This window comes from Polyodon spathula, chromosome 8 (genome assembly GCF_017654505.1).
Source record: "Polyodon spathula isolate WHYD16114869_AA chromosome 8, ASM1765450v1, whole genome shotgun sequence".
Taxonomy (NCBI): Eukaryota; Metazoa; Chordata; class Actinopteri; order Acipenseriformes; family Polyodontidae; genus Polyodon; species Polyodon spathula.
The window spans coordinates 12,143,668-12,158,970 of record NC_054541.1 but is presented as its reverse complement, the minus strand read 5'-3'; the positions used below and the strand labels follow the sequence as shown (position 1 = coordinate 12,158,970).

At 39.6% G+C, this 15,303-nt stretch overlaps 1 protein-coding gene across 4 annotated transcripts in view; it reads right to left on the bottom strand.

The window, feature by feature from the left end:
* Positions 1-782: 782 nt before the first annotated feature.
* LOC121319417 (transcription factor AP-2 gamma-like) overlaps positions 783-15,303 on the bottom strand; it is a 21,571-nt gene continuing 7,050 nt past the window's right edge. The window contains exons 1-9 of one of the 4 annotated variants that reach the window (XM_041256832.1): positions 13,620-13,940; positions 9,599-10,063; positions 8,870-8,921; positions 6,591-6,674; positions 5,610-5,832; positions 4,095-4,213; positions 3,418-3,559; positions 2,310-2,597; positions 783-2,059 (exon numbers count right to left, since the gene is read on the bottom strand). In XM_041256832.1, the coding sequence (XP_041112766.1) occupies positions 1,960-2,059; positions 2,310-2,597; positions 3,418-3,559; positions 4,095-4,213; positions 5,610-5,832; positions 6,591-6,674; positions 8,870-8,921; positions 9,599-10,063; positions 13,620-13,667 (1,521 nt within the window). In that variant the 5' untranslated portion in view covers positions 13,668-13,940 and the 3' untranslated portion in view covers positions 783-1,959. Of the gene's footprint in view, positions 2,060-2,309; positions 2,598-3,417; positions 3,560-4,094; positions 4,214-5,609; positions 5,833-6,590; positions 6,675-8,869; positions 8,922-9,598; positions 10,064-13,619; positions 13,941-15,303 lie in introns of those variants that run through there. The other 3 variants (XM_041256833.1, XM_041256834.1, XM_041256835.1) reach the window with 3 other exon arrangements.

Genomic DNA, 15,303 nt, shown 5'->3' with positions numbered 1-15,303 from the left:
TGCTGAGCCATCTGCACTGTGTTATTTTATAGGAACATAATGTCACGATTTTCTTTCTGCATTCTGCTTAATCTCCCTGTTGGTCATACTTGTCATTCTTGGTTTGCAAATTGGCATGGGGTGACGTCCCTTTGATCTCTCGGAAGATCGGGGAAGGTTCTCTCAGATGATTGTGTGCATGTCCAACCTGGTGAGCAGCTTCCTAATTTCATTTGTAAACAGATTACATCATCTTTGATGTGGAAGGAATGAGAGAGGTTGATCTACAAACGTATCTACACAGACCATCTTTAGACAGACACTTCCGCTTTTTAAACAGATTTGATAGTCCAGATCATCCCACATATGAGGCCACTCCCACTCCTGCTTGCAGATGTTGTGCTCACACCCAGAACCCCGATTTATTACCACTGGGTTAGACCCAGCAGCAAGTGCCGCTTTGCACACCTGTCTGAGCGAGACACTCTCATCAAGGTTCTGTGTCTGAACAGTCATTCATCTCTTTCTGCACATTAAAGAAATACTGAAAGAACCAACAAACTTTTGGACTAGAAGCCTTTCTGGCTCCATTTAGTTTTGTTTGCTGCAGTAATTAATGCTTCATCAGTCAGAACACTGGGGTATCTCTATTCAACATGTTTAAAAAATATTGCGGCCATGAAAATAAATCTACATAAAGTAAATGTTGTTGAGTGCATAAGACAATGTCAGGAATGAGATAATAATGTAACCGCCAATGAGCCACGTTCTCTTTTAAAAATAAATAAAAGTATATAAAACCATTTTAACCAGAAAGTTTAATTGCTTTATTGAATGGCTGAGTCAAAGATAGTGGTGTTAGTTTGGTATTTCTTTACAGATTGCTTTTTCACAATGCACTTTGCTCTTTTACTGAAAACAACCTGCAAGTATACTTTCTCACTTTCACAAAAGGAAGCGACACTGTACCACATCACAAAGACTCAAACTACTAAAGACAGTAAAAGGGCAAAACTGTACAAAGTCACTTTAAAATTACCCTGTTTTATTTCATTTTATTTTAAGATACCTTTGCATGAACTTTAACATGAAACATTTCAGCACCCCATCATAGCCAATCACATTTCTTCTAAAAAAGAGCTGAAACCCATTTACAAAATGTTAAAACCTTTTTTTTTTTTTTTGAAGCGTTATCACCAGTATTTACAAATCCCATTAAATTACATCATAAATAAGAATATTTACATTCAAGAGAAAAAAAAAAAAAAAAATTCCAAATAGTACTTTTTTTTTTTTTTTTTTTTTTTTTTTTTTTTAAAGTTATAATAATAATAACAACAATAAAACCTTTATGTTCACAGGTCTGACACCTGAAACGAATTGGGCAGGTTTGATGCACAGTTTGCATGACTCTGCAACAGTCTCTGTCTTGTGCACTCATTGATTTTTTTCAGCTTGCACGGCTCCCCTTGTGCTAGAGTCTCTTCTTGCATGGGGACACTTGTGCTAAAGTTATTTGTTTCATGTGTTTGTGGTTTTCTTGCTCGCCCCACTTGTTTTGCATGTTGTTGCGCACTGTCCGTTTGGAAAAGAGAAAGAACGCGGCTTTCAGGCAAAAAAACAGATAAATCACGCGAAATGAGTGGCCATTCAACATTAACAGATTAGTCAGTTGGAGAGTGAAGACAAAGCTGGTGGACTGATTTCCATGATTTTTTGTAGACTGACAGCTAGCCTGCCCACCCTAATACTCCACCAACAAAACACTGCCTTAACTGCAATGGAGTGATGTCTAGTGTTAAAAAGCACCAGCGGCTGCCCTCGTACAATGACCACTGCAGTTAAAATGGCATGGACCTTTCACTCTGTTCGCTAGTTGTGTGTTTTCAGCCCAGTGTCAAGTGGCAGCAGCTTCATCTAACAAAGCATTCTCACACAAAGCAGGACAGCCAAAAGCTGTTGCTGAATCCTCCTGTTCCTTCAATCAGCGTACCAATCCTCTTCGACAAAAAAAAAAAAAAGATGGCATCCCTGCACCTCTGCAGGACCGCTTACTCGTTCCCAGCAGGTAAGACCACCTCTTTCAAAAAATACAAATAAAAAATCAGTAATAGCAAAAGTACTGTCAGAGGAGGTCGAAAAGGGTAGCAGTTACCAAAAAAAAATAAAGAAATTTAAATTACATTTTTTTTTTTAAAAAAAGTGGCTTAGGAGAAAGGTTGCAGGTTAAGAGAGGCATACATGTAAAAAATATTTTAAAAATTGGGACGTGGAAAATATTAAGGTGCAACCCACCCCGCTCCCTCCCTCCCTCTCCTCAGGAAGCTCACTTCCGGTGCTTGTCCATTTTCTCTACAGATTTGCTGCCATCCGAGGAGCCTTGCTGCTCGCTCCCAGAGCTCAGGTACATTTTGTCCACCTGCTTGAGCGCCTCATTCAGGTAGTTCTGCAGGGAGGTCATGGCAGCGCAGATTGCGGGTCCTCCGAACCCATGTGTGATGAGGCTGAAGTGAGTCAGGCAGCCCTGGATCCCGGGCTCCAGGATGGGTGCGGGCCGGGAGTTCCCCAGCGGAGATCGGTCTTGGGTCAGCACCTCTGTGAATTCTTTGCAGATTTGCCTGGAAGAAGCGAAGAGAAAACAGAAGATTTAAATGGAGAACGATAGGTTGCAATTACTAACAATCAGAACTTCCTTTAAACACAATATGTTTTTGCATTATTTTATAAAAACAGGAGATTAAGATACTGGTTTGGTTTTGACATATACATATCAAGAACTGATCAACAGCCAATCAGTTTGCCAGAAATGTTTTTCAACAAGGTATTATTACACAGAACAGCCGCTCAACTACATATTCTTGACACGTCGCCAGCCATATTTAATTTGCTAAGAACTTCTACAAGGAACTGAAAAGCATCTGTTCTGACATGCTACTTTCCAGAAGTCTATATAGGCTATGCTAGAGTTCCCTGGAATACAGCAAGACGTTGACTGACATGTACAGAAACGCAGTCTCGGTGCCCTTCTGCACGGACAGGCGAACAGATTCAGAGTTGCTGCTCTGCCAGACCCTCACTATACTAGAAGCCATTAAGTTTTCTCTACGCTGTCAGTCTAAAGTACAAATTGCCCATGTTTTATAATGCTCTCACCTGGTTTGTAATTACATGTTACTTTGTTAAGACAGCTGAAATTAATTTAATTGAAATGCAATTAAGTGACAGGCTATGATTTTAAAGTGGATGCCACATCGTAAACCAGGCTGCGCTGTGGGGCCCTGCTCCAGAGGTGTGGGTACTTAGTGGTGGGCAGGGTCCCGCCATTGTCCTCAAACCTGGAGCCACAGTCAAGGACTCAGATCGGCCGGCGCTAAGGCGAGACAGCTTTGAATTCGGAACACAACTACACGCAGTGGGCTGCGTGGGCTCGGAACTCACTTTGCGGCGAGCAGCATGTTCTTGCGACTGTTGACCTCATTGCGTTCCACATGCGGCCGGCCCAGGTACTCAGCTATGGCCTTAGCAGGGAACTCTGTCTCGCAGACGTAGCCGAAGTCACGGGCCAGGTGCACAGCCTCACCTGTCAGTGGAAAACATCCATGGTTAGAAAGCTTGAGAACACCAGGGATTTTTAGGGTTACTGCACCCACTCAAATGAACAGCGGGCAGTCAGAAACACTGTTCTTTAGAGTTAAAATGCACTAAAAATGTTTGTCATTTTAATTGAGCAGCTCAGACTAACTTTTAAGGCTATTATGGGTAATGAACATTTTCCCCATCTGTATGGCTCCCAGTGTTGTGCAGTCTCAGTGTGTCCACCTCGGGGGCACGCTCAGTTTCAATGGGTTTGTGCCACTTACCTCACCCATCCTCCCCTACAGCAGCAACAGAACCTACTTCTCAATAGACACTCACTTAGTTTGCAGGCGCGTTTGTTCAAAAGACAGCCTTAAAGGTCAGTTAGTCCTTGTGGCGAACCTCAAAATGTCATATAGAAAGTCCTGTTCAATAATGTCAATTCTTCTTTAACACTTCCAGGCAAAAGAGAGAAACTGGGATTTGAAACAGAGAGGCTAGGAGAGAGCGCAGTGACGCAAACACAAAGAGATGCCTACCTTCTACCAGTGCCGTCAGCAACGTGACATTCGCTGCCTTCCGTCTGCCGGCAGGGAGGTTCAGACCAATTTTATCCAGCTTTTCCCGCAAGGAGCGGCCCCCATTTTTGGATTTCGCTCTGGAGGAAGAAAAGAAAAGCAATACCCAAAATAAGTCTGACGCTTTAAGGATTGTTTGCAGATGTTGCACAGGAAACATACTGCTTTGATAAGAGTCTTACAGTCAACATACAAGACCAGAGTTTGAGATAGGACAATACAGGAATATTTTATTACTCCTTGGCAAATCACAAACAGACAGCACTGAAACCAAACAGGATTGCCCCGCTAGGCTACTCAACATGGGTCTTTCAATCTTTTATATTTTCATTACTGATTTTGTTTGCAATTACAGCACCTCTTCAACATGTCATCATCACACCCTAAACTTAACCATGAATCAATCCAACCTCAAAATAAACAAGTCAGGGTTAAGCTTAAAAAAATACAACAACAATAGGGAAATATGTAGGAATTCCCCACTCGCTGTAGCAGTTTCTGTTTGACTGCAGAAGCACTTCACACAGAGCTGGATGAGAGCCGACAGCCATGGGGAAGCAAGTGGGGGAGCCCCCCAACCCGTCCCGCCTACTTTACAGCGGGTCTCATGCTCAGCGTCTGTCTCTAGCACACGGGAAGTAAAAAAACATGCTCTCCAGACGACCAGAGACATTTAGCTCTCCCCAGGAGTCTACACTCACTAGTGCAGGGCTTCTCACACTCGGTCCTAGGGACCCCCTGTGGCTGCTGGTTTTCATTCCAACCAAGCTCTCAATTATTTAACTAGATCCTTAATTGAACTGATAATTTGCTTAATTAGACATTTTTACTTGTTTTCAGCTCTTGAACTGTTGCATATTTCAAGTTAGCTGTAACATTTGATAAGTACCTTGAACTGCAACTGTTTAAGAGCTGAAAACAAGTAAAAATGTCTAATTAAGCCAATTATTCCAAATAAGGACCTAGTTAAGTAATTGAGAGCTTGGTTGGAATGAAAACCTGCAGCCACAAGGGGTCCCCAGGACCGAGTTTTAGAAGCCCTGCACTAGTGACTGGAAATGGAGAAAAACCAATACACACAATCAACTAGATCTAGAATCAATTAGATTAAGGACGAGAATGTCTACTAGTTATGTTAATTCCAGTAAGTTTAGGGAATAAGAATTTCTTTAATAAAATAATTCTATGTGAAGGACCACAGGAGTATTTAGGAGGCCCCCCAATTTTGTCTGCATGTATTTCAGGCTTAAACTGAGAGAACATGAAGCCACTTTGAGGCTTGGAACTTGGTTTTAGGAGGCTACGTTTCAGGCCACTGCATGGCACACCAGGGGAGACTTGGTTCGATACACCCTCAAACTAGGTCACCCAGAACCAGATTTCAGGCCGCTGTTGAAAAAGTGGCTTTGCGTTCCTTCAGCTTCATACTCAGGGCCCAAAGAGGGAAAGGCAGGGAGGTGGGCTTGAGGGACTGACCTGCGGAGAACACCTCCCAACAGGGAGGCATTGAGACACTCCGGTGGGGACAGGCGGCGTTGCACCTCAGACACCGTCACCTTGTACTTGGAGGTGGAGCTGAGCAGGGAGAGGCGGCCAGGTACAGAGCAGAACACCTCGGTGGGGTTCGATACCATCCCCAGCAAGCCCTCCTTCTGATAGGGGTTCACCAGGGCATTCCCCTTCGACAGAGTTACTGGGCCTGTGGAGCAAGCAGCGCAAAGTTACAATCAAATATGAATTTGGACTTCAATTCTTCAAAGGGGGGGTTTAATAAGAAAGCATATCCCCTTTTATAATGACACGAATAAAAAATGAATAAAATACATGTATAAAATGCATCTTGTTTGTAAGTTTGCAACCGTTAGTGGAAGCAGATCTACAGTGCGTTCTGGCATGCAGCATGGAGTTCATTGACAAAGTCATTGGGTCACTTAAGAGGGAAAAATCCCGAGACCAGCAAATCCTTTCAGACAAACTTTTGGTTTCTATATTCTTGTTTGGAATTTATAACCATACTATAGAAATGGCAAAACCAGCTGCAGAACCCTCTACTTGAAACCAATCAACTGTCTTGCATCTTCACAGGTCATGGATATACACACCTCCATCCTAGCAGTCTTGAAAAAGAAGCGAGGCGCTCTCACAGGCCTTTTTTTTTTTTTTTTTTTTTTAAAAATCACATCAACCCAGGAAAAGAACACTTACTGGAAATTTCGATTCATTTCTCCCTTCTCTTCCTTTTACACGAGCCTGCACTACTGAAATGGATTACTTCTTTCAACAAACGCTCAACTCGAAAGACTAAATAAAACATAAGCATTGAAAGAACCCCTCAGACATGTCCGACACTTTCTGAACAGAACGGAAATCATTCTAAAAAGACATTGGCCTCCCGCGCGGCCAGCGAAAGGGAGGAAGGAATCTGAGCTGCACATTTTTTAAAAATATATATTATACCTTCATCCTCACCAGCAAGAAAGCCACTCCCAAAATAACTCCTCCGAATACGATCCTGACTCATGCCACTTCTCATTCCTAATACTGAGACAAGAACAGCGCAAACTTTTAACATACAAGCACAGAATAACCTGGGCACACCAAGAGATTATTAAACATTCAAAGATGATGATGAAAGACTTTCAATGGCCATGTGTTTCGTAGTGCTAAATGTTACAGTATCTAGCCCTGTCATCAATCTGCAGTCCTGCATACTGTAGAAGTAAAATTCGAGACACGCTACAACCATATAGCCTCAATGTTTTTTTCAACACACCTGGGAATCCTCATTATCACCACCCTGTTTCACCTTCATTACCATCTTTGGTGGAGCTCGAGTTACGCATTTAAAAGAGTCAGACCTCTTGCAAAACAAAAACACCTTTGAAATGCAAGGAGGAGATTTCTACACTGCTTGAACTAGCAACAATGGTTTGTTTTTTGTTTGCAAAGGACCTTGCATAAGAAGAGCAGGCTCTCCTGCTTTTAAGCCATCCAGGTTCACTATCCAAGGGGCAGGTACTCAAGCACCTTGTGTAATTGTCCTATTGATGGGACATTGGGCCCAACGGGGGTTAGGTAAATACAGAAGACGCAACTGTGAATGGGCTCTTGCTAGGAAAATAGGTTAAGGTGCAGCTTATTTTTTTTTCTTCTCCAATTGTCTGGAAATTGTTCCAAGTATATACAGAAAAATGCATTACAGAAGCAGTGGGACAGATCTTTTGAAAGAGAGCAATGTTAAAATAGCTAGGACCACTTTTCAGAACACACAAAACAATAACTCCAACAGCCTGCTCTGCAGATACAGGTAAAGGGAAATCAGCTGGCCTGCTATTAAAACGGCTCGGCCCGTTTGCGGTTCACTATTCCTGGCACCGGTGAGCTTTACCAAAGGGGTCTGATGGGATAGTTGCAGCATGAGCAACAAGTAGAGTTTCAAATTAAAAGTCTCTTCAGAGAACGCTGCAGCCAGCACTGTGTTATCACCACAACAAACAAACAGAAAAAGGGCATTCTGTTAGGCATTGCAAATTATTCAAAGCTAACAGATTCAATGCAACGTTCAGGTCCAGGCTCGGTCACAGGCTCACATAACATATTAAAGCTTCAAGAAGTTATTACATTTAGCCAATGAACTCAAGGAATAGATGTATTTGCATGCAAGGGATCGGCAGAAGCAGAATGGTCTCATATCTACTGTACTGTTCAAATTATGTTAGGCTAATATTGGAGCAGTTTCCAAAACACTTGCCCTGGATTATGAGCAGGGCTGGGGGTCCATTCAAATTCCATTTCCAATTCCTTCTTAAAATCAATTTCCAATTCCCCGTTCCCTTTTAATCAATTCCAGCACAGATCGATTAAAATGGCAATCAGTAGTATTCTGTTAAAATGAGATTCTCACAGTGGCAACAAATTACTTCAATTGAAGTCACTGTTAGTCAATTAAATTGTTCAATGGCTTTCATTTGAAGCCAATCACAACAATTATTAAGTCTCTAAAATATAAATTTCTGTCTAAGGAATTGGGATTTGATTTGGAATTAAAAACACAGGAATTGCCCCCAAACCTGATTATTCGCAAAGGGGAAGTATGATCATTTAAATGAGGTCAACAAAACAAGCTTTCCAAACAGGGCTGTGTTTCTCAAGGACAGCACAGCTGCCAATGTTTTATGTAAGTAGTGTGTGTGTGTGTGTACTGTACTGTACAGAAACTTGCTAACATAATTCATAAGCATATACTGTGGTGGGATCTCTGTGTTAAATAACAGTGTATAATCTCTGATGCAATGTATTAATATACACATTAAAAATAATAATAATAATAATAATAATAATAATAATAATAATAATAATAATAATAATAATAATAATAATAATAATAATCTGGTTCAAGGATGAATTGGCCTGCAATGCTATTCAATATTCTATTGTGTCTTATCAGATCAAATATGAGAACACTGAAACCAAAAACCTACCATTAACCAAAATACATCAACTGCGTGTGCATTCCATTCTTAATCAACGCAGAACCAGCAACGTGCAAAGTGTAACTCTGGAAAGTAAGCTCTCGATCCAGAATTTAAGTGCCTATTCATAATAATAATACTGCGTTTTATTAGAAACAGGACATTAACGCGAAGCATCCTGTCTGCAACTAAGTTATCGTATTTTAAATATTCCCCTTAGAAAAACACTTTTTTTTTTTGTGCGAACATAAGAAATGAACTTACCTTTTTTAATTACTGTCTGGTCTGCCATCACGATGCTGCTATCATCCACATGCTGGGGAAAAAGGGGAAAAAAACTTAAATAAGGGAAAACAGGATTTGAATGTTCTAGATTTGTAGTTGTAAAAATATTAAAAACGACACCAAGATATATTTTATATTTGTCTGATTTTATTTTTTTTTATTTTTTTTTAAACTTACAAAAATGTGGTAAATGACGGCGTTCGTCTAAACAATCAAATCCAGTGTCGTTTACAACAAGTATCTTTGCACTCAATAATATACACACTTCACCTCTTGACAAATAGCAATTTGGGTTTTGTGGCTCGATTAGCAAAATCCTGCGATGACATTGTGTATAGACTTCTGTTTAAGAAAGGCTTGGAATGTGAATAAAACCGATCTGCAGAAAATACTGAGGAAACGTGGGCTGTGTAGACTACTGCTCAATCTGTCCATATCAATTACTGTTATACTGTATATATATATATATATATATATATATATATATATATATATATATATATATATATATATATATATATATATATATATATATATATATATATATATATATATATATATATATACACACACACACACACTTTTCATGCTTTGTACACTGCCAGTATACCTCCTTTCAAATAGAGAGGTTACAGTATAAGTTATCCATTCATTGAAAAGGTTAAATACACTTTCAGCGAGTCGTAATAAATGTTGCCAAGCACACACCTGCACGTCGTCCATGCTTTGCCCAATGTCATGCAGCCCCATGCTCTCTCCTATAACCCCCGAATCGATCTGGTGACCATGGGGCAGTAGAAGTTCCGGCCGGCGGAATGCCTCTCTTCTCCCGCTGATTGAACCCGACTCCAGTCCGAGTATCTGGCTGGCCAGACCGGAGCGCCCAATCCCCGAATGGTCTTGGTTCTGTCTGCTGGGCCATCCTTGCTGCTGATTAGGCACTGGTGGGCCCGATTGGTGGAGAGAATTGATGGAAAACGGGTCTCCCAAGTGGGAAAAGGGATCGCTGGATTGGGCGTATGAAAGCGGCTGGTATGGTGGAGGAAAGTAAGGGGGCTGGAAATCCGAGCTGCCTGAGTGAGAGAGCGGGGGAGCCGGGCTGTAGAGGTGCTGGCTCACAGCTGACAAGTGTGGAAGACGGGGGTTCCCATTGCTACTGCCGTCGTGCCGTTCCTGTGGGTAAAACACATTATTACAGCTGGGGACACCGCATGTATATGTTTTCTAACAGTACAATCCATTTAAATTATTGATTCATTTTATCTTGTAAAAAGTTTGACATCTAGGAACCAGCCTTTTAGTTAACTAAAAAAGTAAACCTAAAAAAACGCGTTGTACAGTTTTAAATATATTCGATACAAGTGTATTACTTATTAAATATAAAAATGAACATTTAATGTTTACCTAATCAATGCAGCAAAAGTAATCCGAAACGAGGGAGCATACAAAAGAAAAAAGTATACATGTGTAAGATAATCCTCCCATCAAGTTCTAAAGAGTTTGAAACGTGAATAAAAACTATTTCTAAAGTAGATATGCTAGTTAAACTAATTAATTAAACAGAACGTCTTCAAAAGCAGCACGTGTCTTTTATGTACATGTGTAATATATATATATATATATATATATATATATATATATATATCTATATATATATATATATATATATAACACATTTATTTATTTATTACACATGTTATATTTAGATACGAATATAAACATGAAAACGCTCTGCTGGTAATTGGTGTCACGGTCGACCTTGGGGGTCCAAAACCGGCTGTATTCCCAATAGAAACATTAATACTAATAAAACGCTTTCTTGTGGTTTCACAGTCCCCGTTTGTCAGTAAACTTGAACCACTTTACCGAACACAGGTAGTCTATAGGGTCAGTCCCCTGCGTGGTCACTGGCTTCGTACGAAGATTAAATTGATGTTAGCGAACTGTATCCTCCCAGAAACAGCTAATACAAATACAGTCATTACGGTTATCACAATTGGAAGCATATAGGCTAATCGCATTATTTAAAAGGTTGAATGCGTATATTTAACAACAAGTGTTCATACCGAGTAAATACCATTACTAGTTAAATACAAATGGAAAAGGTAATCTCAAGAAAGATAACGTCGCCTATATTTCAAACTTTTTTTTAAATGTGTTTCGTTTTCATATTAGTCTAAGATTGCTTTCGTTCTAAATGTACACAGATTAGAAACACATTCAAACAATATGTTTAAGAATGAAATCTTATAGCCCCGATGTTCATAACAACTTGTTATTTACTTTGAGAATAACCCACAAGAAAAAAAAAAAAAAAAAAAAAAACTCGAGTTATCAAAACAAACTTTACAATGTAACGTGCATAAAGAAGGGGATTGTGGAATGCATAGCATCTGGAATAGAGACGGGTGCAGACAGTACCCTTCTGAAGTCCCGTGGCTACAAAATGTGCCGCTGCTGATGTGTACGATGCCTTTCTTCTTTGCTTTACAAGATTTGCGGCGGTTTAATTATGTACGCAATCTTAGTAACAGACAACTCTGCAGCATGCAATTTGACCATGTCAAATTTGACAATTTGACCCCCCCCCCCCCCCCCCCCCCCCCCCCCAAGAAAACCCTTCTCCGAAGGAAAACAGGGCGGCATCGCGATTGGCAGTCCTAATTATTAAAAACATAAATATGCTTTATATGTAGAAAAATGCAACTTTGTATGCAAGTTAAACTTTTTTTTTTTTTTTTTTTTTAACTCGTATCATAGAATTGTTCAATCAATGCCCCCAGAGCGACTAATGTCAAGCCTGTTTTCTGAGACATGGCATTTAAAAGTCTGCAGGAGAATCTGCGCAACAAGGACGAGCTAATAAGAGACTGAAAAGAGGGATACCAAATGCGTGACGCCCACAGGTCCAACCGGCCCGCATTTCTAAATGACTCTATTGATGGTAAATTGCTGGATCTAATCTGCAGGAGACAAGGCGACAGCGCTGAGCGGACCATGACAAATTTGGGTTATGGGGGACAGGGGGTGAAGGAAAACGGTACAATATTGAAATCCTAATAAACACACACACTGCACTGTGTAACAAGTTTTTTTTTTTGTTTGTTTGTTTTTTTTTTTTTTGTTCCTGGGTAGTAAGTGTTATTTCCTAATTGCTTATGCCTCAAAAGTATAGAAAATCGCTATTATTCCCCACAAACTTTGCTTTTGTGACCAGGATAGTGATATTTCAAAATATCACTATTTCCAATGGGAAAACGGGCAAATGTGTGTCTTTTCATATGAATCCAAATTAACATGTATTTATACTAAAGTAATATAACAATGACTACAAAAGATTTAAAAAAGATTTTTTCGAGATTTACGATTATACTATTTATAATTTGGATTCATATGTTGTTTTCTTCTGACTTTATGTGAACGAAAAGACACACATTTGCCCGTTTTCCCAATGGAAATAGTGATATTTTGAAATATCACTGTCCTGTGGGGAATAATAGCCATTTTCTATACTTTTGAAGCATAAGCAATTAGGAAATAACACTAACCCCCAGGAACAAAAATTGTGTTACATAGTGCTACATCATATAAGTATATATTAATTATATATATATATATATATATATATATATATATATATATATATATATATATATTATATTGTTATAGTTATACGTTAGTGTCTCCCTCCCCCAGTTTACGGGGTTGTCAATCCGTGCTCTTTATTTGAAGGAAACCTCTAAACCAGTTTAACTGGCTCGTTGAGTTTCTTCATCGCTCCGGTTCTGTCACAAGGTTTACCGACACAGGGGAAGGGTTTGCAGCAACCCCAAACACATCCCATTGTTCTTGCGTGTAGTTCTGCATACTGTGCGGAGATTTTAATAGAGTGTTGCTTTAAAAAGAAGGAACAGCACATGCAGTCAAATGAGGTAGCTGGAGATGGCATCAACACACCAGAAATCCAGAGGGGGGAAAACCGTGCGATACGTAAATAATGATCTGTTATGTAAAGACAATCCAACTTGATAAACATGTAGCAGTCAATGAGAAAAAGCTCTCACATGATAAACTGAAGATGTCAGACTTATTTTCTTGCTAAATACGACTCTGAACCAGGTTTGCCCTGTAAGAAAACTCATCCAGTTCCCCACTTTGGAACGACACCTGACAACTATTAAATCCCAAATTAAGAGCAGCTAATGGCCCTACTATAGACAAAGCAACGCGAGCAATTAGATTGAGGTTAAACTAAAATACAAACTACTCTCGTGTTTTCCTTTTCACTTTGGTTTCACCTCCAATCTCACAAACTCTCACCTCGTTAACTTGTATTTAGTGCCACCGTGTCAAATGCGTTAGGCAGCTTGTGGAGGCGCCTTTCCTTTAATGGACCATTACCTTGATTGCCTGGACAAATAAAAAGCTGCTCCAAACTAGGACAGACTGTAACATAAAAAAATAACTTGATTCCTCCGATTGTCGGTCCCCAAAATTGTTTCGTTAAATCACGTTTCTTAATATTTCAAACGGAAACACCCTGCCCTGTCCTGTATACATAAACAAATTACATTTTAACGTCAGCGTGTATACTCAAACAGGACATTCCGAGTCAGTTAGTCACCCGTTAACCCCCATTTACAATCTGTTGTTAAAGGCGGATTAAATGTGCATTCTTGTGCAGTTAAATACATGTACATGATTCAAATATAGAGAGATTAGCGCTTACCTCGCAGTCATCTTCGTATTTGACGTTATCAGCTAGTTTCCACAACATGATTGCTCGCTGATTCGTCTAAAATTCAAAGCAGCCCGGTAGATATATCCCAAAAGTGCTCTTGAAATAACTTGAACGCGCTCTGTCACTGTAACTTCTTCCCTCTTAAAGCACGGAGTATTGCAGTCAGTTCATTCGATTCAAATCTAAGTATACCTGCACAATCTGCAAATCGGGACTAGCGTGTTACGCAATACTATACTATTCTATAACCACCGCTGATGAAAGCGCTCTATCTGAATCTAAACTCGTTCTGACGGCCACGGTTCTATTTAGTTACCCCTCTGCGTCATTGTAATCCAACTGGGCGGGATTACATTAGCATAATCCCTCCTGGGACGCGTGACGGGGGAAATGTCACCTGTGCATTGTCTCAGGGGCGGGACTACTGCTCGGGAGGTGGCTCCTGGTTTGCAATTGGCCGATATAGTTGTTACTGTTCTCATTTGATTGGCTATTGGTCGCCTATGAGTTTTGCTGTTTGCTGCCCGCCTTTGTTTCTGAATGATGCAAAACACATTCGAGTCTTTTGGATGTTTTCCTGAAGACGAAGATATGTTTCCCAGTCAAACTATATATATATATAATCTAGAATTGGCCGGTTTCCAAAAAAGTTTCCCATACTCACTCCTATGCAGACGGTGTGCGTATCGTTTATCTTGCTAAACAACTCTGCTATTTCCATTTTACTATCCTGGGACCCCCATTATTTAATTTAATTTAATGTAATTTGTATTTATTTAATTTCATTTATGCAGCACCTTATGTCTTAAGGTGCTCTACAGAAAAAGAAAAAGAAAAACATACAGCATAATAAAACATTAAAACTGCATAAAAAAGACTATAATAATAATAATAATAATATAATAATAATAATAATAATAATAATAATAATAATAATAATAAATAGACTACAGTAAAAAGGCTTGTGTTCACCTTTTCTGGTTTTAGTTAGAATTCTTGCAGCAGCATTCTGAATAAGCTGCAAGCAAGATACTAAATACTTTGGAAACCCAGAAAAAAAAAGGTTTAGATGCCGTATCTGATGCAGAAACAACAGATCGAAGTTTAGCTCTATTTCTCAAATGATAAAAAGATGCTTCAGGAATTTTCCTAATATGGGACTCAAACGATAGAACAGGATAAAAAACACCCCCAAAGAAATGGATAAGTAAACATGGGGTTTGTTGTTTTTGTTATCAGAATCTTTTGATCCTCAGACTGACAAGCATCGGGCAGCCAGGAAAGGTAATACAACGATGTTTGTTGAAAAGATCAACTCAAATTATCAGAGAGAAAAAAAAAAGACAAAATAAAATGTCAACACATGCATTACACAGCACACATATGCATTGCTGCAAACTATTCTTGTACGCATCTAATTGCATGTATGTACGTATGTATTTATTTTGGTAAATGCTCATTTTACCATTTAAGTACTGCAACAGTAATGTACACAATTGAACTGGCATTCTATACAAGACTTAATAAGTATTGCCTAGGCTACTGTAGAATGTTGAAGCGCTGCAATTCCAGCACACCGAGCACTACAGCCGAACATAGGAGCTGAGACAGTATCTGTTTAGATACCGTTCCCGCTTGGATATTTCGCAAATTAACACTCACACAATCGGTA